Below are 21,196 nucleotides of genomic sequence, written 5' to 3'. Positions count from 1 at the left end.
CTGGGATGGAATTCCCAGAGCAGCTGTGGCTACCCCTGGATCCCTAGCAGTGCCCAAGGCCAGGCTGGACAGGACTTGGAGCACCTGGGACAGTGGAAGGTGTCCCTGCCATTTTTAAGTTCCCTTCCATCCCAAACAATTCTGGGATTCAAAAAAATATTTAGGAGTAAGCAACACCTGCAATAATCCAGAAAGAATTCATGTGGATCAGACAAGCACCCAGAACTGATGGCTACAAAACCATCTGAGTGTTGGGGGCAGCTGGAAACTCTCTGGGTGCTCCACAGGGTATGAGGGCATGGGGAAAATTCCTGGAGAGGCACAGGTGAGCTCAGGACATACAGGGAAAAAGGGCCCATAAATCAACATCATAACCCAGAGACAGGGGAGGCAATAAAAGGCATGAGGGATGACTTTTAGGTGGTGTATAAAGATAAAAGTGACAGGCATGACAAAACTGCAGTCAGGAGCTTGGCAGGGGTTCAGGAAATCACTCCTGGAAGGAGCGGCTGGATGAGGATGAATAACCACCCAACACCTTCTGTGGGGTGTTCTGCAACTCTGCCTGGAAGCCAAGGCTGGCAAGGAAACACAAAAACAAAAAAAAAAATCTCTGGTTTTGTCCCTCACAGACAAAATGCAGCCACTTGCATGGAGTTGGAAATGTCACCCTCAGGATGTCAAAATGCTCCAGGGGTTTGGGGGTTTGTGCTGGTTCTCTTTAGCTCTGTGACAAGACCCATGACATGACAGGGGAAACAACAAGTTTGCATCACAAGGGAGTTAAAATTTCCCTCAGACAATTACACAATTAAAAAAAAAAAATCACCTCTCTCTTCCTTTCACAGAACTGCTGCAACATTTTTGAGGTGTCTGTGGAGAAGTGATTCCCAGGCAAACACTGAAAGCTCAGTCCCAGCCAGGAAAAGAGAAGCTGAACCACCAGTACCAGTAAATGTGAGTTTAACATCTCAGAACTGAATCCCACTGGGCAAGGCCAGCACAGCCCCCCTGGCACTGCACTCCCCACTCTGAGTCTGGCCTGGAGGGACCTTTAGTGGTCACCCCATCCACCCCCTGATCTGAAACCACCTATTTCTGAAGTTCTGCTTTGCAAACTAATTCTTGGAATTGAGTGTCTGCAGAGAATCCCTCTGGCATTTAAATACCAAGCAAAATGAGCCAGATGACTTCTCCATAACTCAGTTTCCTGATGCTGCCTCATTTTCTCCATGAAACCACCACCACGAGTCTCACAGGGAAGTCCCAGCTCTGGGTCCTCCTGGGTGTTACAGAGTCCTACAATGGTTTGGGCTGGAAGGGACCTTAAAAATCCCATCCAGTGCCACCCCAGCCATGGCAGGGACACCTCCCACTGATCCCAGCCCCAGTGTCCAGCCTGGCCTTGGGCACTGCCAGGGATCCAGGGCAGCCCCAGCTGCTCTGGGCACCTGTGCCAGGGCTGCCCACCCTCACAGGGAACAATTCCCAATATCCCATCCAAATTTATCCTCTCCCAGCTAAAACCATTCCCTGTGTCCTGTCCATCCATGTCTTGTCCCCAGTCCCTCTGCAGCTCTCCTGGAGCCCCTTTAGGCCTTGGAAAGCCACAGTGAGGTCACTCCAAAGCTTCTCCTCTCCAGTCTGAACAATCCCAGCTCTCCCAGCCTTTCCTCCATCTGAATATTTTGGTTCATTCCCACTCATTTTGGTTCGCACTGAACATTTTGGTTCATTCCCACAGCTCCAGCTCCTCCCCAGGGCTGGACACGCTGTCCTGGCTGGGATTCTCCAGAGTGGAGAGACACCAAATCTTATTTTCACATTGCCACTGACTGGTTGGAAGTTGAAACCAGCACTAAAGAGGGGCCCCAAAGCTGCCCCATTTTCCTGCCTTCTAACCTGCAACTCCTCTGATAAATTCATCCCCTCTGAAGGCTCAGACATCAGTGATGGGAAGGGATTGTGAGGATTCAAAGGCACCAGGAGCCCTCATGGAGCAAATACCAGTGGAATGTAAACATTTGGAAAGGTATTTAAAGGTTTACAACTGCAGCTCCCAGGCTGCTTGCACATTTCAACAACTCCACAAGTAAAAATACAAGAGGAAGTAAAACAATCCAGGCTATGATTAATGCTGGGGAACTTACAAATATTTGAATTACCAGGAGTTACGGGATGGTCACGGACAATATCATGAATAAACAGACTGTAACAAGGATCTGGGAGCATTAAGGTGTCTCTACTAGAAATATACATTTATTTATGCAAAGCCTAATAAATATTAGCTTGGCAGTCAGAACTAGATGCTCCCTTCCAACCCAAACCATTCTGTGGTTTGATGGTTTATTTAGTGCAGTTGAATACCTGGAGTAAAGATCAGGGCAAATTCCCAGTAAATGGCAGGGCAGTAAAGCCCAGAATATTCTCATTTTCTGAAAGGGAAATTTCAAGGTAGCAATTTCATGGCTGCAATTTCAGGGTGTTCTTGTAGGAGGTAAAATGGAAGCAGTGCTAAAAATCGACCCATCCAGACAAGGTAACCATGTTTTAAATAAGAATAAAGCTGACATTGTAATTCAGCAGATCTTTGAAAAAAATCAAGGCAGCTCAAATAATGACATGAAATCATTTTTACCTATTCCTTTCAGAATCAAAAGTATCTTTTGGGATCACACATCAAATTAGCATGCAAAAGGAAAGCTGATTTTTTTTAAGGCTCTTTTAGTTCTTTCCATAGTCTGTTAAATGGGAGTTTTCTTTATGCTTCAATCAAAAATCTTTATTTTTGTATTTTAAAATGCTGTATTAATTCAATGGCTATCAAATTTATTAGATAATCCAATTATCTTGGTACTCTTTCTGCAGCAATGTAATTTTCAGGGTGCACCTAACTTGTCTGTCAGACAAAACTCTTCCTCACTGCAGAGCCAGGAAGGCTTTGATGTTTAGGAAAAACATTTTAGTCACACCAATCATTTCTGAATCATATCACTGAAATTAAGATTTAATTAAAATAGGGATGATCAGATTACTCTTATCCATATTATCAGACTTAAACTCAACACAATTTGGAATTAAGCTCTGAAGATGAACACACTGATAGCAAAACTCCCTTTGTTATTAAGATTCTGGGAAGTGATAAAAACAACAAGTGACTTCCCCTTCTCAATTCCCATATTCTGACATATTCAGCCCAATATTAGTAACTTGTTTTTCCACAGCTCCAGGTGCCAGACAAGAAGCAGGGACCAAAAACTACTTGACAATACTTCAAACTGATTAATTAGCAAATTCACACTCTGCTAAAGCTTCATTCCTATGAATAATTTGGGGTTTTTTGGGAGCACTCAGCACAGCCACACTCAGATTGTCCCTGCTGGCGGGGGAGCCCCTGGTCCCCAACCTCCCCTTCCCCAGCTGAACTCTGGAGTGCTCCACTCAGAGTCTAGAGAAGCAAATGCACCTGGATTAGCAGCAAATCCCGGACTGGTTTGGGATGGGAAGACCCTCAAAATTATCCTGTTCCACCCCTGCCACAGCAGGATCCCCTCCCACTGTCCCAGGTGCTCCCAGCCCCAGTGTCCAGCCTGGCCTTGGGCACTGCCAGGGATCCAGGGGCAGCCACAGCTGCTCTGCCCACCCTCATTTTCTTCCCAATATCCCATCTAAAATCTCCCCTATTTCCATTTAAATTACTACAACCAAGAACAAAATAATCCAAGGGGCCATGAGCCAAGCCTGGTATTTGATTCCTCTCATTCCCCAGGGGTGTAAAGTTCACCAACAGATTAAAAGTAAATAAAGTAACAAATCAGCCTTCTGTGAAACACTGGGTGTCAACACCAGTGACCTGAACAGTCATCAAAACGTGGTCACATTGCTCAGAGGGGACATCAGCAGCTTCATCTCCCTGCTTTGGGCTGGAAGGGGCCTCAGAGATTATCCCACCCCACCCTTGCCATGGCCAGGGACTCCTTGCACCATCCCAGGGTGCTCCAAGCCCCAATGTCCAACCAGGCCTTGGGCACTGCCTCAAACCCCCCAAATTCCCTTAACAAGCCCCTCCCCAGGACTGGCAATGTCAGGACGTGGTTCTGGGAGGGTCCGAGGAGGAAGAAATTCTGCAAACAGAAATGAGGGCGAATGTGAGGTGCTGTGGTGGCCCAGAGTGATCCCTCAGGTTTGGCTTTTCTATTTTTCCCATTCTGTGCTGCTTTAGTGTGTGGGTCTGGGCTCACATCAGGGGATGCTGAGCTCTGTGCACAGAGCAGGGAGACAAAACAATTCCTGCTCCAGCTGGGCACCAAGGACAAATGATCCAAATCTCAGCCCCAGAGCACAAACCCCGTGGGCTGGAGAGAGAAAAACAAGCAGGGTGGGACTGCAGGGGCTAAAGCTGGGATGGGACAATGAACTGCAAGATGCAAATGGAGCAGAACTGATCCCAGGGACAGAGCCCGTGCCCGGCCGTGCATTTTGGGGCCATTTTGGTTCATCTTGGGTGCAGCCCTGGCTGGGCTCTGGTGCTGCCCAAGGTGGATCCATGGAGGAGATGCTTTGAATGAATCCCTGCTTTATTCTGGAGCTCTGCCCAGCCTCTGTTCTAAGGCAGCCTGCACAAGGCATCCTGAGAGGAGGAGATCACTCTCAGCTCCTGGAACAAGAGCTCCCCTGTTTCTCACCTGGCAGGACCCTCCACAGGACACCTCACACCCACCTGGAGTCTTTGCATGAAAACACAGCACTCCTGTCAAGGCTCCTCAGGGTGTTTCAATCTGTTCATCCTGCTGTCTAATGAAAATTTATCGCCTGTTATCTGTGCCCACATCCCCTCAGACCCCCCTGGCAGCTCCTGGGCCCTGCAGCTCCCCCACCTCTGCCGTGTTTTACCCTCCCATGGCAAAGAGAAAGTGAAACCCCAACACCAGCCAGTGCCAACCGAGCCCAGAGGACACCTGGCACCCTCAGAGCTGTGCCAGTGGGGTCAGAGTCCTGCAAACACCCCCTGGACTGAGCCCCCAGGGACACCCCCCGAGGGCCGTGCCCATCCTGCCCCCCAGGCCACTCCTTACTGGTGGTTGTGGTTGTTTTGGGCAGTTCTGTTCCATTGGGTGGCAGAGCTCGTGCAAAAATGAAACTAACACAGAGCAGCAGGAGCGAGCAGGAATGTTCCATCCTGGACCTGCAAGGAAGCAAAGCAGAAGATAAATTTTCAGGTCAAATTGATATCATGTTTTGTTTTTTTTTTCCCCTCGTGCCAGAAGGAAGCTAAGTCAAAGCAATGTTTTATACTCTGTTCTATACTCTCCCATCACCTCAGCACTGAATGTTCAGTTTTGATGCAAAAAGAAAAAGAAAATACAACTTGTGCACGCCAAAAATTCATTAAGGAGGTTTTAAATCCAACAACAGAATGGCAACACTCAGCCATGGTTCACAGACAACACCAGAAAGCAGGGCAAAAATGCTCCCTCCATAAAAAAAGCCATCTGAGGACACTGAGGAAACAATCCTGGGAGTCACTCCCAGAGGTAAGAGGAAAATTCATAACAAAGAGGAAAAGTTTTTTACCACAAGCAGCCCAGTAACACCAGAAAGCTCTGAGTCCCTTTAACACACACACTTTTAGAGTTTCCTGATCCCACTCGACTCCCTCAGCCACAGGTGAGGGGCTCCATGGATGAATTCCATGGGGGAATGCTTGCCACAGCTGAGCCTGCTTTCTAAACACAGAATTTCAGCATTGGTGAGACCAGAAAATAATCTCCAGTGTGAAGAAAATTGGAGGAAAAGTGTGATGAGAATGTGCTGTTTGTTAATTCAGGGAAACTCATAGATGGAGACAAATAAACAGGTCCAATCCCTCTGAATAGAGGTGGAAAATAAAAGTTGTTATTAATTTGTTGTGATTTATCCAATCCCTAATGAAGAGATTAATTAGGAGAGGCTCCCATCTCAGCCATTAGCCAGTCCTGCTTGATTTAGAAACAATTTCACACAACCTTTGCTTTGTGGCAGGGTTTATCCAGATGGTGGCTCTGCAGCCACTGCTAAAATTCTGTCCCTGGAAATGCTGCTCCCCAGAGCTCCCTGTTCCAGGGTAATACACTGAATTTAACAGCACAATTTCCACAGGGTATTACACAGTCCTGCCTCACAACACACTAAAAAACCCAGGAATCTGGCAGTCATTAGAATAACCATTAGAAAAATCCTGCCTTTCCATGTAAAGTGGGATAATCCACCAGAAATAATCCCTGGATAAGCTCAAATATAGAGAAATCTCCCGTGACAACAACTTTCACACCACCTTTGCACTGCTCTCACCGCTGTTACTCAGAAGTGAAATATTCCCAGTCATTCCCAGCCCCTCCAAAGCCTGGTCCTACACCCAGGAGTAAATCCAAACTCAGCACACAGCTGCTATTCTTTGGATACACAGCTGGGAAGCTCAATGGTTTTGTTTTTTCTCTAATACAATGAGTGAAAAAAGAATAATAGAAAATATTTTAAAATATAAATAAAAATATTAAAAATATTATTTATTATAAAATAATAAAAATATTTTAAGATTTTATTAGCATCAAACTTGATTTTCTTAATTTTTTCCCCCAGTCCAGCTTGCTACTAATTTACTCCTTCAATTCCTTCTACTACTATTTCTAATTTAAGCACCCTAAATGTCTTAGAATCTAATCCCATTCTTGGGGTTTTACAATCCCATTCTTTCCCAATCCCATTTTTGGGATTAGACAGTTAATTGTGTTCAACACCTCACTGCAAACTGTGCCTGCATCATTTTGAGCATTATATAAATGTCCCAAATTAACTATTTATAATTATATTATATTTATAATTAGAAAGCTTGGGACACACAGGGGAAGGGAAGGGAAGGGAAGGGAAGGGAAGGGAAGGGAAGGGAAGGGAAGGGAAGGGAAGGGAAGGGAAGGGAAGGGAAGGGAAGGGAAGGGAAGGGAAGGGAAGGGAAGGGAAGGGAAGGGAAGGGAAGGGAAGGGAAGGGAAGGGAAGGGAAGGGAAGGGAAGGGAAGGATTTGGAAATGTGGAACAAAGCCAGAATAAAAGTGGGATTAACAGGGAAGCGGTGCTGAATGCTGGGATGCTTCCCACCCTCGGCAAAGGCTGCTGAAATCCACTGGAATTTCAGGTACTCAATCCTGGCAGGGGCTGATTTTCCAAGGCAGTTCTGAGTTCTCTTTCTCATCCTTGAAATACATCCTTAAAATACATCCAGCTCCTTAAAAAAAACCCCGCAGAATAATTGAAGTTGCTGGAAGGTTTCCAGGAGAGCAGAAAGTGAAAGGAACATCAGTTGCTTCTCTCCAAATCCCTGTCAGGAGGGTTTTCCAGATGCCAATTCCCTGCCAGACCCCTGGAATCTGTTCTCTGGGATGTGATAAAAAACCACCATCAAATTCTCAGGGATGTGATAAAGGGTGGCTGGCACACGCTGTGGTGCCCCTCAATTTATCAGAAATAAACACAGCCACAAAGATTATGCAAATCCTGAGATTTTGGTTTTGGCCAAAGCCCTTTGCATTTCCAGCTCCTGAAAAGAGGAGGAGGAAAACTCCAGGGGAATCCAGGAGCTGCAGCTGAGGTGGGTGCAAAGGACTGGGCTCAGCAGGACCAAGCAGAAAATCAAGGAATTAAGGCTGGAAAAGACCTTTAAGACCATCAAACCCAACCATTCCCAGCACTGCCAAGGCCACCACTGTCTTATGTCCCAAGTGCCACATCTACATGGATTTTAAATCCCTCCAGGGATGGGGATTCCAAACTGCCCTGGGCAGCTGTGCCAGGGCTGGACAAAACTTTCCACAAAGAAATTGTTCCCTAATTTCCAATCTAAACCTCCCCTGGCACAGCTTGAGGCTGTTTCCCCTCATCCTGCCCCTTCTCTTCCCAGTGGGGTGGATGGGAAAGTGCCCAAGCTGCAGTTCTACAAAAAAAAAATCCCACAAAAACTCCATTAATTTTATTCTATATTTATATTTATGGCCTTCACGTACAGGTCTGCAACATTACCGTTTTCTGAACCAAAACCAAAAAAAATAGCAAAAACCCACTGCTGCAGGCACAGCAGCATTTCCCACATTTCCCTCACTCACAAAGGCACAAAGTCATGATACAGCCTGGTAAAACAAGAAGGAAAAAATAGCAACAACTCTCCTGAGAGAACAGGCAGGGAGAAGAGCAGGGCTGAGCAGGGAAGGACGACCACGTGCTACAAAAGAAGCCTCTTGTTGATAAAAGTGGAAAGGAAAAGATCCAGGGAGAGACAAACTGTTATTATTACACAGCTCTGCTGTAGGGCAACTCCTGAAAAAAGAAATAGGAACTGCTTTTAAAAAAAAAAAAAAAAAGTGAATTTATCAACTGCTATCCTACTGCATCCAGCCTTTATTGCCTGGATATGAACGAGTCAGGCTCTGCTCCCAGGGAAAGAGCAAAGGGACAAGAGGACTGGCCTCAAACTGTGCCAGGGGAGGCTCAGGGTGGACATCAGGAGGAATTCTGTCACAGGAAGGGTGGCCAGGCATGGCAGGGGCTGCCCAGAGAGGGCTGGAGTGCCCATCCCTGGGGGTGTCCAAGGAATTCCTGGAGCTGGCACTCAGAGCTCTGGGCTGGGGACAAGGTGGGGATGGGGCACAGCTTGGACTGGATGATCCTGGAGATCTTTTCCATCTGAAATGACTCCATGATTCTCTTCTGAATGGCTCAGGCACCTCAGGTTTCACCCCATGGACTGATTTTTATTGTTCTATATTGGTGCTCTGGAACACCTTCCTATAGGAATGTGCTCCCTGTTGATGGAGTGACAAATCTATCCTTTATCCCTTTAAAAAGGAAAGAAGCTCAGAAGTTTCTCTCTTCAATTGGGTAAAAAGACACCTCACAGACCAAGGGGACTTCACCTCTCCAGCACCCCAGGCTGCTCCAAGCCCCATCCAACCTGGCCTTGGGCACTGCCAGGGATCCAGGGGCAGCCATGGATTCCCTGCCCAAGGAGCCAGAGCAGCTGGAATGTGGCTGCAATGGGATCAGCTCAGGGATCAGGGCAGCCTGGGACACCCCTGGCCAGCTGCTCCTGCAGCCCAAGGAGGCAGTGTGAGGACAGCCCAGCTCCCCAAAACGTGAATAAATGGCATTCTTTCCAGGGATTAATGGATTACCACACATGGCTAATTTCTATTTTGGCCGCAGAACTGAATCCTCATCTGACCTGACAGCTCAAGAGTAAAACCTGGGCTTGGAGAAAATAGGCCAACAAAACCTCCATGTGTCACGTGGCCCTGCCACAGATCTGAGTCCTGCTCCTTTTCCCAAGGATGCACCAGCTGCTTCAGAGCAGGTTAAACTGATCCCCATCCCTTGCATCCTCCTACAGCAGGGAAAAATAAATCAGAGAAACACCCCAGGTAACACAGAGGAGAGTGGAGAGAATGGTGGGATTTGTGTTTTCCCCCCAGCTCAGGCCCTGCCCCAGCCTCTCAGTGCTACAAAAGTCACATTTGCAAGGATAAGCACCATCAATTCAGAAAACAGAATTAAAAATTAGAGACACAAAAGCCTTGTCACTGCAGGCTGACAAAAGCCATAGGCCACACCAGGAGCAAGCGCCAACCTCAAAAATTTGGTAGTTTAATTTAAAATACCAACAAAACACCAAAAAGGAAATGAGGAGACAACAGTCACCCTCTCTCTTTGCTCTTCCTGGTTTCCACCCATAAACCCCAACACCCTGCTGGTCCCTGTAAAGATTCCTCAGAGCAGCTGTGGCTGTTCCTGGATCCCTGGAAGTGTCCAAGGCCAGCCTGGAGCACCCTGGGACAGGGGAAGTTGTCCCTGCCCAGGGATGGAATGGGTTGGGCTCTAAGGTCCCTTCCAACCCAAACCATTCTGTGATTCCATGATAAGAATCCCAAGCCCCAGTGCCTGTTTTTCCAGCTGCCTGGGGGTTCCCATACCTGGAGCAGGTGAGCTGGCACGGCAGCTCCCTCTTGGCTGGAATCCCAGGCACCAGGAGCTGCTCCCACTTCCAGTGAGGCTGATTGCAGCTGTTCTCTTTTTCCTGAAGCCCTGGCTTCAGAGGAGTCAGGGACTGTGTCTGCTGACCCATCCCAGGCAGTGCCAGGTTACAGTTTAACTGGAATTGTTCTCCCATGACCTCATTTGTGCTTAGGGCTTTATTGCCCCATTATGTCATCAGGGCAAGCAAGCCATGCTGCATGCAGCATTCCCAAAACTTCCCTTCAATGACGTGCTTACAAAACACCTGGGAAGAGAAGTGCTCCTGCATTGTCCAAAGGAATGGGGGAAATCAGGGACTCCCATCAAGATGGAACCATGAATGGTTTTAGAGCACGTCTAAGAACACAATTTGGTTAATTATTCTCTTTTAGGAACTTGAGGCAGTGAGACTAAACATATTTTGGGTGTTGCAGGTGATAAAATATATTAAGTAAATGGCTTTCAACCTATTTATCAGTTGTTCTTTCTTACCTTAAAATGTCTGGGCATAAATTGGAATCACAGAATGGTTTGGGTTGGAAGGAACCTTAAAGCTCATCCCATTCCCAGCCCTGCCATGGGCAGGGACACCTCCCACCATCCCAAGGGGCTCCAAGCCCCATCCAGCTGGAGTTAAACCCTTCATTCCTGGTGTTTCCAAGGAAAATAAACAGCCCTGGGAGGTGCCAGGTCCCACAGACCCCTCTGACCACAGCCAGCCCCTGCATCCCCATCCCCACCTTGGCACTGAAGTCTGAGGAGCAGCAGGACCTTGGACTCCTGCCCCCAGCTCACCAGGGACACCCACCCTCCATGGGCCATCAGCTGGAACCAGCTGTTCAGAATTCCAGAATTTCCAATTCCAGCTTTTCAGAATTCCTCCTCTTGGGGTAAGCATTCCATAACCATCTGCTACTTGGAGTTAAGACACTGAGCCCCAAATCCAGTTTCCAGAAGTTTGATCAAGTCCCGTGTTTTGACATCGCTTTAACATTCAGGAGCTTTAAAAAACCCAAACAAATAGAATTTGCATTTTCTTATTTTTGAATCCTTGTAATTCTTCCTCAGGACTCAGGATATCCCGAAATCCAGAGGAAAATAAAGGAATGGAGTTTGTGGAGATGTTTGTGCATGTGTTCCATGCATGAAACTCAAGAAGGGACCTCTCCACTTGGGAAACATTCCTCAAAATCCAGCCACTGATAAACTAGAAAACATTCCATTATGAACATTAAATTTCACCATAAATCCCATAATTTTTAATGGAACTGTTTACAGCACATTCAGCGTTGCTGTAAATGTATTTGCAACGTTGCAAATAAAAACCAGGCAAGCTTTGTTTCCAACCCCTTCAGAAACAACAAGGGAATTTAAGGGACAAATACATAATTTTATAATGATCTATAATTTAATATAACTGCCCACAAAATGATATCTGACTGTAAAAATTCCTCATGTATTCTATACAAATAGCCCCAGTAAAGATCATTTCAAAGAGATGGCAATAATTAGATTAAAAATTACAAATCAGAATAATCATTTACACGTAAGAGACCGAGCAAGGCAAAGCACACAATTAACTGTGTAAAATCAATTTCCATTTGGAATAATCAAGCTTGATAGACTGTCTTGCTTATTTAGTCACTTTGTGTCTAATTCAGGTGGACAAATTATTATATTTGCTTTGATTTTCATGGAAGAGGAGGTCAGCAGATGTGGCAAATCCGTTATTTGTTCCAAAAAATGATACTTAAAGAGAAATACCCGAATGCAGACAAAAATTACCACTTTTGTAACACCAGTTCTTAAATTCTACCCAGCTCAGCTATTTCTGTGTGTCTTTCCCAGCACCCTGAGTGTCCAAACCCAGCCCATGATGGGGAACACGACTTCCAATCCATTTCAATTAGCAAGGCTGGGATCTCCTGGGAACATAAATCACGGGTTGTCACCAGCAGATTAAGCAGTGCATTAACAGGGCTGCTGCAGCCAGGATTAACTGACACTGCTGGTGACATGCCACCCCTACAAAGTGACTTTGCCACTTGAAAAGCGGTGGGGGAATTTTTCAATCAATGGGATTTCTACAAATGCAGCCAGGAGTGGATGGGCTGGAGCTTCAAAGGTCCCCTCCAACCCCAATTACTCCGTGGTCACCAGGAGGCAGCAGCACTGAGGGTGACAGGGATCCCTTTCCTTTTATTTCCTCTGCTCTCCAGGATTACTCAAAGCAGCTGTGTTGATATTCTGTGACATAAACTGAATTAAAACCAGGAGCATAATGAACTCTGCAGCCTTAATTTGGGAAAAAAATATACATTGCCTGCTCATGTGTTGCACATCTGGCTTATCTGCAACCCCACAGATCTGGAAATGAAGGGGGGGAAAAAAAAAAAAAAAGAGAGATTTCTTTTCCATGCCTGAGTGGCTCTGAATGAAGCAATGCCAGAGCTGTTATATCTAAAACTACTCAGGTCAGCTTGGAATAGGCAGCTGTCAGATCAAAACACTCCATCACAGAATCATGGAAGTTTTCAGGTTGGAAAAGCTCTCTGAGAGAGTCCAGCTGTTCTTCCAGCACTGCCAAGGCCACGACTGCCCCATGTCCCCAAGTGCCACATCCACATGGATTTTAAATCCCTCCAAGGATGGGGACTCCAAACTGCTCTGAGCAGCTGTTGCAGGCCTGGACAAACCTTTCCATGAGGAATTTCACCAAATATCCACCCTGAGCCCAGCCTGAGGCCGTTCCTCTGCTCCTGTCCCTGTGCCCTGGAGCAGAGCCCGACCCCCCGGCTGTGCCCTCCTGGCACAAGGGAATTCAGAGAGGGAAAAGATCCCTGGGGATCCTCCTTTGCTCCAGGCTCAGCCCCTGCCCAGCTCCCTCAGGGATTCTGCAGCCCCTGCCCGGCTCCCTCAGGGATTCTGCAGCCCCTTCCCAGCTCCTCAGGGATTCTGCAGCCCCTGCCCAGCTCCCTCAGGGATTCTCCAGGCCCTGCCCAGCTCCCTCAGGGATTCTGCAGCCCCTGCCCGGCTCCTCAGGGATTCTGCAGCCCCTGCCCAGCTCCCTCAGGGATTCTGCAGCCCCTGCCCAGCTCCCTCAGGGATTCTGCAGCCCCTGCCCAGCTCCCTCAGGGATTCTGCAGCCCCTGCCCAGCTCCCTCAGGGATTCTGCAGCCCCTGCCCAGCTCCCTCAGGGATTCTGCAGCCCCTTCCCAGTTTTGTTCCCTTCCCTGCATGTGCTCAATGTCCTTCTTGTCACAAGGGGCTCAAAGTGCCCCCAGAATTCCAGGCTGGCCTCCCCAGTGTTCAACACAAGGTGACCACATTAGGAAAAGTGCACACAAGAAAATGGAAGGAACTACTTCAGAAAGAGAGAGAGAGATGAGAAGTACTTTCAAATTCAAAGCTGTTTTCATGCTGCAATAAAAGAGGTCAGGATGACTAATGCATTCTCTCACAGATGTACATTTACCCTCCAACACTTTTTGAAGAATTCTTTTGCCAGTTTTTTGCACTTTCCTGACCACCTTTTGCAGGAAATATCCTGCAAAACTCAGCAGGTGCATTTCTGAAGTCATCATACAGTTCCAAAGTCAACACAGTGAGGACACTATTTCCTACCTGACATATAGAAAGTTGTTTAAATATTCTCAAAAATCTCAACAAATTTCCCCTAGTTCCTTGTGTTATAAAAAAACCAAACAACCCCAAACACAAAAAAGTAGGCTAAAGTCCCCTTACCATCTATTTTTCAAAGGTTAATTTGTGTTGTGTCATGAAGTGAGGCTATAATCATTAAAGGAGATAAAATAACTCCTACCTAAAGTGAAGTTGTGCAGTCCCATGATTTCAGTGTAATTAATTAAATGAGTCATGTTTTATTTAGGTGCTTACACAAGTGCAAGAGGATTAATTCTAAATAAAACCAACAGAGCTGTAAAATGCTCATTTGGAAAAGGTCCTTGACAAGTCCCCAAGGCCAATCCCTCACCACAGGCTGGACCTGTCCCATTCCTGGTGATGTGGTCTGAACTGCCCATCCAAATCTCCAATTTTGGAGTCTCCAAATCTCCAATTCTCAGCAAATCCCCAGTTCCTCAGCATCCCTGGCACAGGCTGCTCTCTGCCCCCTCACACATCATCTCCTGCCCCTCACAACCTCCCAAAGGCAGGGGTGGCTCCAGCCTCTTCCCACATCAGAACTGCAGAACCCCCAGCTCCATTTGAAAGCCACTTTGTCCTTCCCTTGTCCCAGCCCAGGTCCCATCCCTGCAGCCACGTCACCACCTGGCTCTGGCAGCTTTGGCTGCCCATTCCCTGCTCCCCCCAGGAGCCTTTCCATCCCCTTTGCTACTGAGGAGAACAAATCCAGCACTTTTCCATGTGTTCCTTCACCCACCCGCAGCGTTCACAGCAGCAGGTGTCACAGACATGTTTTATGAAAAATCCTTTCTTTAGGACTTTTTCTCCTGAGAAGCTGAGAAGCCTCAAGAACAAAATATAAGCAATAATTATCTGCTGCTGTGGAATGCAACAGGTGCATCTGGGATTGGTCTCCTAATCTGTGGTTGTTTCTAATTAATGGCCAATCACAGTCCAGCAGTCTCAGACTCTTGGTCAGACACAAGCTTTTGTTATTCATTCCATTCTTCTTGCTTGCAAGCCCTCTGATGAAATCTTATCTTCTATTCTTTTAGTATGCTTTTAATATATCATTCACTTTTGATATAATATATATATATATATATCATAAAATAATAAACCAACCTTCTGAAACATGGAGTCAAGATTCTCATCTCTTCCCTGGTCCTGGGACCCCTGTGAACACCACCACAGCAGGAATGTCCCCTTGGGGACACACAGACCCAACCACGCTCGGCCACTCGTGAGGTGCAGCTGCACAGCAGCACCAACTCCACACACCCACAAGTCTTTTCAGAAACCACAAAATTCACGAGAAGCTGATTCTTCTCTTTTCAGGGCCAGAGAGAATTTCCTGGTGTCTTTGCTGCAGTTCCCAGTTGTGCCTCAGCAGCAAACCTCAGCTCTGAGGGGACAGCTCCTCGCTGCAGTCACAGCCTGGCTCTGATGGAAAATGCCAGCTCTGATAGAAAAGTGCTGCTGGATTTGCTCTGCTCAGCAGCAAAGGGGATGGAGAAACTCCTGGAGGGAGCAGGGAATGGGCAGCCAAAGCTGCCAGAGCTGGGTGGTGATGTGGCTGCAAGGATGGGACCTGGGCTGGGACAAGGGAAGGACAAAGTGGCTTTCAAATGGAGTTGGGTGTTCAGACCAAATCCCACCTCACAACAGCTTCAGCCAGAGCAGGGCAGCCACAAACTGGGAAGCAGGACAGCAGATCCCAGAGCTGGATGCCACCATCCCTGCAGCAGGTCCCCTTCCAGTGTCCCACCCCCCTAAGCTCACCTTGCCCCCCATCCACGCTCGGTGTCACACGCCAGCTGCCAGCAGGTGACTCCACACACAGGTGCCATTCTCAGCCAGCTGCTGCCAAGCAAAACAAAACCTCCTCCAGAAGTATTCCTGCAGCTGAAGAACGTTTCTTCAGCTCCAGGAAGAGCTGAATTAGCTGCCTGCAGTATTTAAATCCCCACATTTCGTGCAATCAATCCCCTGAGGTGAATCTCTGTTGTATGACATTTTTGCAGGAAGAACTGACTCTTTTCAGTTTGTGGGGTTTTTAACTTCTCCCCTGCAGCTGGGCTTGGACTTATTCCCTTTTTTCAGGCCATTTCACCATTTCCTCATCGCTGCCATTCGGGGTTGCAGCAGCAGCAGTTCTGCAATGCAGGGCTGAGTGCCTGCAATTAAAAACTTGCTCCCAATTAACAAAACGACTTGGGGAGAGCCAGGGCCACCTGCTGTACCTGCTGCTGATGGCTGAAGGAGTTAACAGAGGGTTTCATTAGTGCTATCAGCAGCCAGCCACGCAGTTTTATATATAGCAAAGCTTATCATGAGCAAGGAGCCAGCCCGCCCTGGCCCCCCTCCCCAGCAGCTCTGAGGAACATCTGACTAAGCCCAGCTTTCTGACTAAGCTTTTGGAGCCCACAAGGAGGAGCCAACCTATTCAAAGGGAGTGTGGGAGAAAAGGCCTGGCCTGGTTTTGGGCACAGGAGGTTCAGGAGTTGCCTGGGCTCTCACTGGTAACCCCAACCCTGGGCTGGTTTTGGGAACAGGAGGCTCAGGAATTGCCTGGGCTCTCACTGGTAACCCCAACCCTGGGCTGGTTTTGGGCACAGGAGGTTTAGGAATTGCCTGGGCTCTCACTGGTAACTCTGGCTTGCTCTACAATCCCAATTCACTGGGAATTCTAGATCAGAGGCAAAAGCCTTAAAGACACTTGAAAGGTTCAAGACAGAGGCTCAGCACAGCCAGAATGGAATGGAGATAATGAGTTCCAGCTTGAAAGGGGTGACTCTGCAGGGCTGAAGGACAGTGGTGGCACAGCAGGCTGGCACTGCTGAGTCAGCAGGAAGCCCCTGGCCACTGTCACTGTCCCCAGGCTAAAGGAAATGGTTGAGACTGTGGGGCTGGGGTGGCAGCTGTGACACCCAACCACGGCTGTCACCTCCACGCCCCCGCTGCTGTCACTGTCCCCAGGGCACCTCACACAGCCCCCTGAGAGACTGAGCGAAGGCACTGGGGGATTTTGGGTGGAAAATGAAGGAAAAGCCACTGGATTATTTTCTAAGTACTTGTTGTCTACTGTCAGGTCTGTGCCACAGCCATTGCACACTCCTGTTCCACACACAAATGTGTCTCCTGCTGTACTCTCACTGTCCATCTTTGTGGTCTCATTTTAGTTAGGAAAGGTCTCTGCATCAAGGCTCTACTTTGAATTATTTACTATTTCTCCTGCAAGCTCAGCAGAGGACTGAGGTCATCAACACCAACACAGAGAAGGAAAAGAGACTCATCAGACTAACCAGGGCACTCATGAAATAATTCAACATTGGCCGGCAACAAAGCTCCAGGATTTGCTTAAACAGTCTTAGAGGAACAAACATTTCAGATAAAAACCCCTTTGACTGGTTTTAACGTCTCATTAATATCTTTTATAATACCCATACCCCAAATTAATGGCATTTTACTGAACAGGGATGGGGAACCTTTCAAGCCAAAGCAAAACCTTGCAGTTCCATTTTCCCAAGTTTCCAGCACCCCCTGTCCCAACAGGCCTGCTGAAGCCACGAATTAGGGTCACCTTTCCCCATGCACTGTCAGCAAATCAATCTGGGCTGCTTTTCAAGCAGGGCTCACACATAAATTAGGCAGCCTGCCATTGATTCACATGAGAAACCCTTGAGCAGTGGAGTGAAACACCAATAAAATCTTACAATTAACTTGAGAAGTTGCCTTTGGTTCCGTCCCAGTGGCCCTTCTGCTCCTCAGCTGCACAAAACATGTCCTCACACAGATGCTCCCTTGTAATGGCTCTGGATGAATGTTTAAAATTGCTCCTTGAACACAAAACCTAATTACAGCCAAGGGGAAATACTCACAGAAGGGTTTTCTGCTGCATCATGGCCAGCCTGAACGCTTATGTTTCAGCTGCAGTTTCATTTTGGAGGAGAGAAGAGGAGGAAGGGAAAAAGCAAAAGCAGAAGCGTGCCTTGCCTGACTCTGTGGAGTCAGAAAAGGAGAACACACTGCTGCATGTGTGAGAATTCACTCCAACACGCTAGGAGGAGCAACACAGGAAGGAAGGAAGGAAGGAAGGAGGGCAGCAGGGCTGTGGCTTGAAGGTTTTCAGCCCAGCAGGTTGGAACCCTCACAGGTGTACCCAAAGTCCAGCACAGCTCTGCAGTGCAGAAACCCAAATCCAAACAATGCAAGGAATGAGTGCTGGGGTTGGATAAAGGATCTAAGTGTGCATGGGGAGCTGTCTCACTGCTGGTGGTGCAGAGGCACCAGCTCACTGCTGACTCCCCGAGCTCCAGGTCCCTGCAGAGGCAGAGCCCCACAGCCCCTGCAGGCAGGAACCAGCTCCAGGGACACCCTTCAGGGTGATACCTGTGAGGAGTTCAGCAGCACAGCCTCTGGCACATCTTTCAGACTCAAATCCATTGCCTGGCCAAGTTGAAAGACACAAGGATCTTTTCAGTGCTGAAGATGGAAATGGAAGCTGATCATATGGAAGTTAATAGCAAAGTGTTTCCTTGGCTGGTCAGCTCGCTGGTGGGATGGGTTAGGAATTCCCAGCACAGAGCTGCTCAGATCTGCAGCTTCAGGGAGCCCAGCCATGCCCCCTCCTCCTCCCTGTGTCCTTCATGGAGTTCACATGTCTCATGTGTCCCTTGAGCTGCAAAAGTTCTTGCTTGTAGGCCTTCAGCTGCTTCCCAAGCACAGCAACACAGATTTTTAGCTGTGTAACTGGAGAAGCAGTGATGGCACCACTGTTTCCAGGTTTCTAATTCCTCTCCTCACCTCTGCAGTGCTGAGACTCTTCTCCAGCAGCTTCCCTGGCCATGGAGCTGCCAAAGGAAGAAGCTTTTGATGATAATGTGCTGAGGCCATGGCACAGGTTGCCCAGGGAAGCTGTGGCTGTGCCCATCCCTGGAGTGCCCAAGGCCAGCTTGGACAGGATTGGAGCAGGATCATCATTTTGATGATTTCAAATCTCTTCCCAATTTAAATGATTCTGTGATTCCTTGTCCCTGCTCATCGGGGGGCTGGATTAGGTGGCCTTTAAAGGTCCCTTCCAACCCAAGCTGTTCCAGGTTTCTGTGGCTGCTGCTGCTGCCAGCACACAGGGATCAGCTGCTCTAGAGCACAGAGGGTTTGCTGGCACAGCCTTTGCACATTCTCACTCCTTTTGTCTCCCACGCCAACACACCTGCACATCACCCTGCAAACGAGGGGGAGGAGCAAGGAAAATTCACTTTTCCCTGAAATCTGCACCAGTTCAATGATCAAACTCACAGGCACGGCCCAGCCCATGGCTGAGCCAGCACAACTGAGCTGCCAAAAGTGGGGTGGGCAAGGGACAGCAGAGCAGCAGCAGGGACAACAGGGCAGGACCCTCCCTGGGGCCTGCAGTGCCACATCTCTGCTTCCAGGGACTGTCCTTTCACTGCCTCCTTGTGGGTCAGATGACATCTTACTGATGTCAGACACACAGACAGACAGACACACAGACAGGATCTCCTCTTCCTGCTGAGGAACACCTTACATTATTCCTTAAGCTGAAGGAACACCTAACATTATTCCTTAAGGCCTCCACCTCAGGTTCTCCCCTTTCTTTAGGCTCAGAGTATTTTCCACAGCTCTGCTCAATCTTTTTCTCAGCTCCTGTCATGACCTGGCCCATGTGGCCCATCCACATCCTGAGCTGGCAGCCAGGCAGGAGTGGCTGTCACCAAAAAATCCCCAAAGCATCCCAGGAAAGTCCCCCTCTCTGGAGGTGTTTGGATGCAGCTCCATCACACTGAGCCAGCTGTATCCACACACTGACAAAAACATGAACCAGAATCCTTCCAAACACGATTAAAGTCACTTTGGGGATTATTTTTAAAGCCAAACAACAGTTCCTGATGTTCAGACTGAGCCACTGATCTCGTGAGGTGAGCACAGGACCCTGCTCACTCTGTACATCCCAGGGGCTCTCAGGAAGCATCAGCTTCAAACCAGCACAATGCTGCAGTTTACACCAGGAAAAATCCATAGCCTTGGCAGCCTTTCCCCCTGCAGCTTCCACTTAGCAAGTGTCTATTTATTTATGTGCATTTCTATACATGTACAACTCTCTCTCCGATTTTTCACAAAGCAACACTAAAACTCCAGCTAACAAAAGGCACCCCAGAACATTCATCCTCCCCAGAGTCCCCTGAGAGCAGCAGCAGTGACAGCAAAAAGGTTCCTGACACCACAGCCACGAGCTCCTGGTGCAAACCTGGCTCTTCCAAGCCCTTCCCACTGACCAGCAGGGAAATTAAACAAGTACAAAACAATTACAGAGCTAATGAAGCAAATGCTGCCAGATGTTGAACTGATGCCCCAGATAATTCCAGGGAACACCTGTTCCCTGCCTGGTGCTGTGTCCCAACAGCAGCCTGTGCAAATGTGAGCAGGGATTCAGGGGAACAGCTGTTTTGCCACGAGTTGCTGGCTGAGCATTCATCAAGAGGCTGATATTCCAATTATTTATTTGGAATGGCTGCTGTGGGCACAGACAGCAGCTCCCTGCTCCTGCAGCACCAGGAACTGAAGCAACAGCCTGGCCTGTGGTACAGATTTAGCACCTGCCACCAGTGCTTGCTATTCCTCTTTTCCTCCGACATTCCCAAAGTTAGCAGATAGAGATTTACTCCCCAGAACTAACTTATGGCATCAACAGCACCAGCTTTCATTCTAAATCTGGCTCTGGGACATGAAATGCATCTGATTTTCTCATCCATTATTAAGTCCCAGGCATGTTAATAAGGCATTTATCTCTAAAAAAGATCATTACCCATGTGGGTTTCTAGGGATAGTCAAGTTCTTTACAGCCTGGAGTCTCAGGACATAAATAGAAAGTGCATTTACTATTAAAATTAAACCAGCAAGCCTGGGAGTTATTAGAAAAGTAAAAGCCAAGCCTGCAGCGTGGTTGTGCAGGCAGCTCTGGGAGCCTGCATCAAATCCTGGGGCTGCAGGCACTGCATTTCCTGCACAGAAACTGCAGGAATGCTGAGTGCCTGCATCCCTGCAACTGCCCTGAAACCCTGGAATTGCCCTGCAATCTTGGAACTTCCTTGCACCCCTGGAATTCTCCCATTCCCAGCTTCGCAGACACTGCTGAGAGCAGGAACAGAAGCCCTTGGTCTGCAGTGACAAAATCAAATCCCCCCCTGAATAAACCATCAGCAACTTTTCATGCATAACAGGGGGTTAGGGTTTCCTGGCAGGGGGGAGATTTTTCTTTGCTCAAGTCTGAAAAAGAATTCCTATCATAAAAGAGGAACAGCATCAACAATAAAACCCCAAGAGGAAAATGCTGACACATGCTGAAAAAGCCACTGGAGAGAAAAATGACTTTAGTGATGATGTTTCTGCAGCAGTTGGGGGAGAATAAATGCAGCAAGAACTGCCACCCCCTCCTGTAATTCAGATTTTGAGGGAATTCACCACACCTCTAGGGGACTGCATTAAGTTTTCC

The 21,196-nt window shown here is 47.9% G+C and overlaps 1 protein-coding gene across 5 annotated transcripts in view; it reads right to left on the bottom strand.

Moving 5' to 3' along the window:
- The window catches only part of PTPRE (protein tyrosine phosphatase receptor type E), a 92,366-nt gene that overhangs the window by 27,803 nt on the left and 43,367 nt on the right, over positions 1-21,196 (bottom strand). For 4 of the 5 annotated variants that reach the window (XM_071446123.1, XM_071446124.1, XM_071446121.1 and 1 more), the window contains exon 2: positions 5,076-5,185. In XM_071446123.1, the coding sequence (XP_071302224.1) occupies positions 5,076-5,178 (103 nt within the window). In that variant the 5' untranslated portion in view covers positions 5,179-5,185. Of the gene's footprint in view, positions 1-5,075; positions 5,186-17,561; positions 17,600-21,196 lie in introns of those variants that run through there. The other variant, XM_071446122.1, reaches the window with a different exon arrangement.

This window comes from Agelaius tricolor, unplaced genomic scaffold (assembly GCF_023055355.1).
Source record: "Agelaius tricolor isolate 1412-34295 unplaced genomic scaffold, bAgeTri1.0.p SCAF_22, whole genome shotgun sequence".
NCBI classification, from domain to species: Eukaryota; Metazoa; Chordata; class Aves; order Passeriformes; family Icteridae; genus Agelaius; species Agelaius tricolor.
The sequence above is the reverse complement of the archived record's forward strand: the minus strand, read 5'-3'. Positions and strand labels throughout refer to the sequence as shown.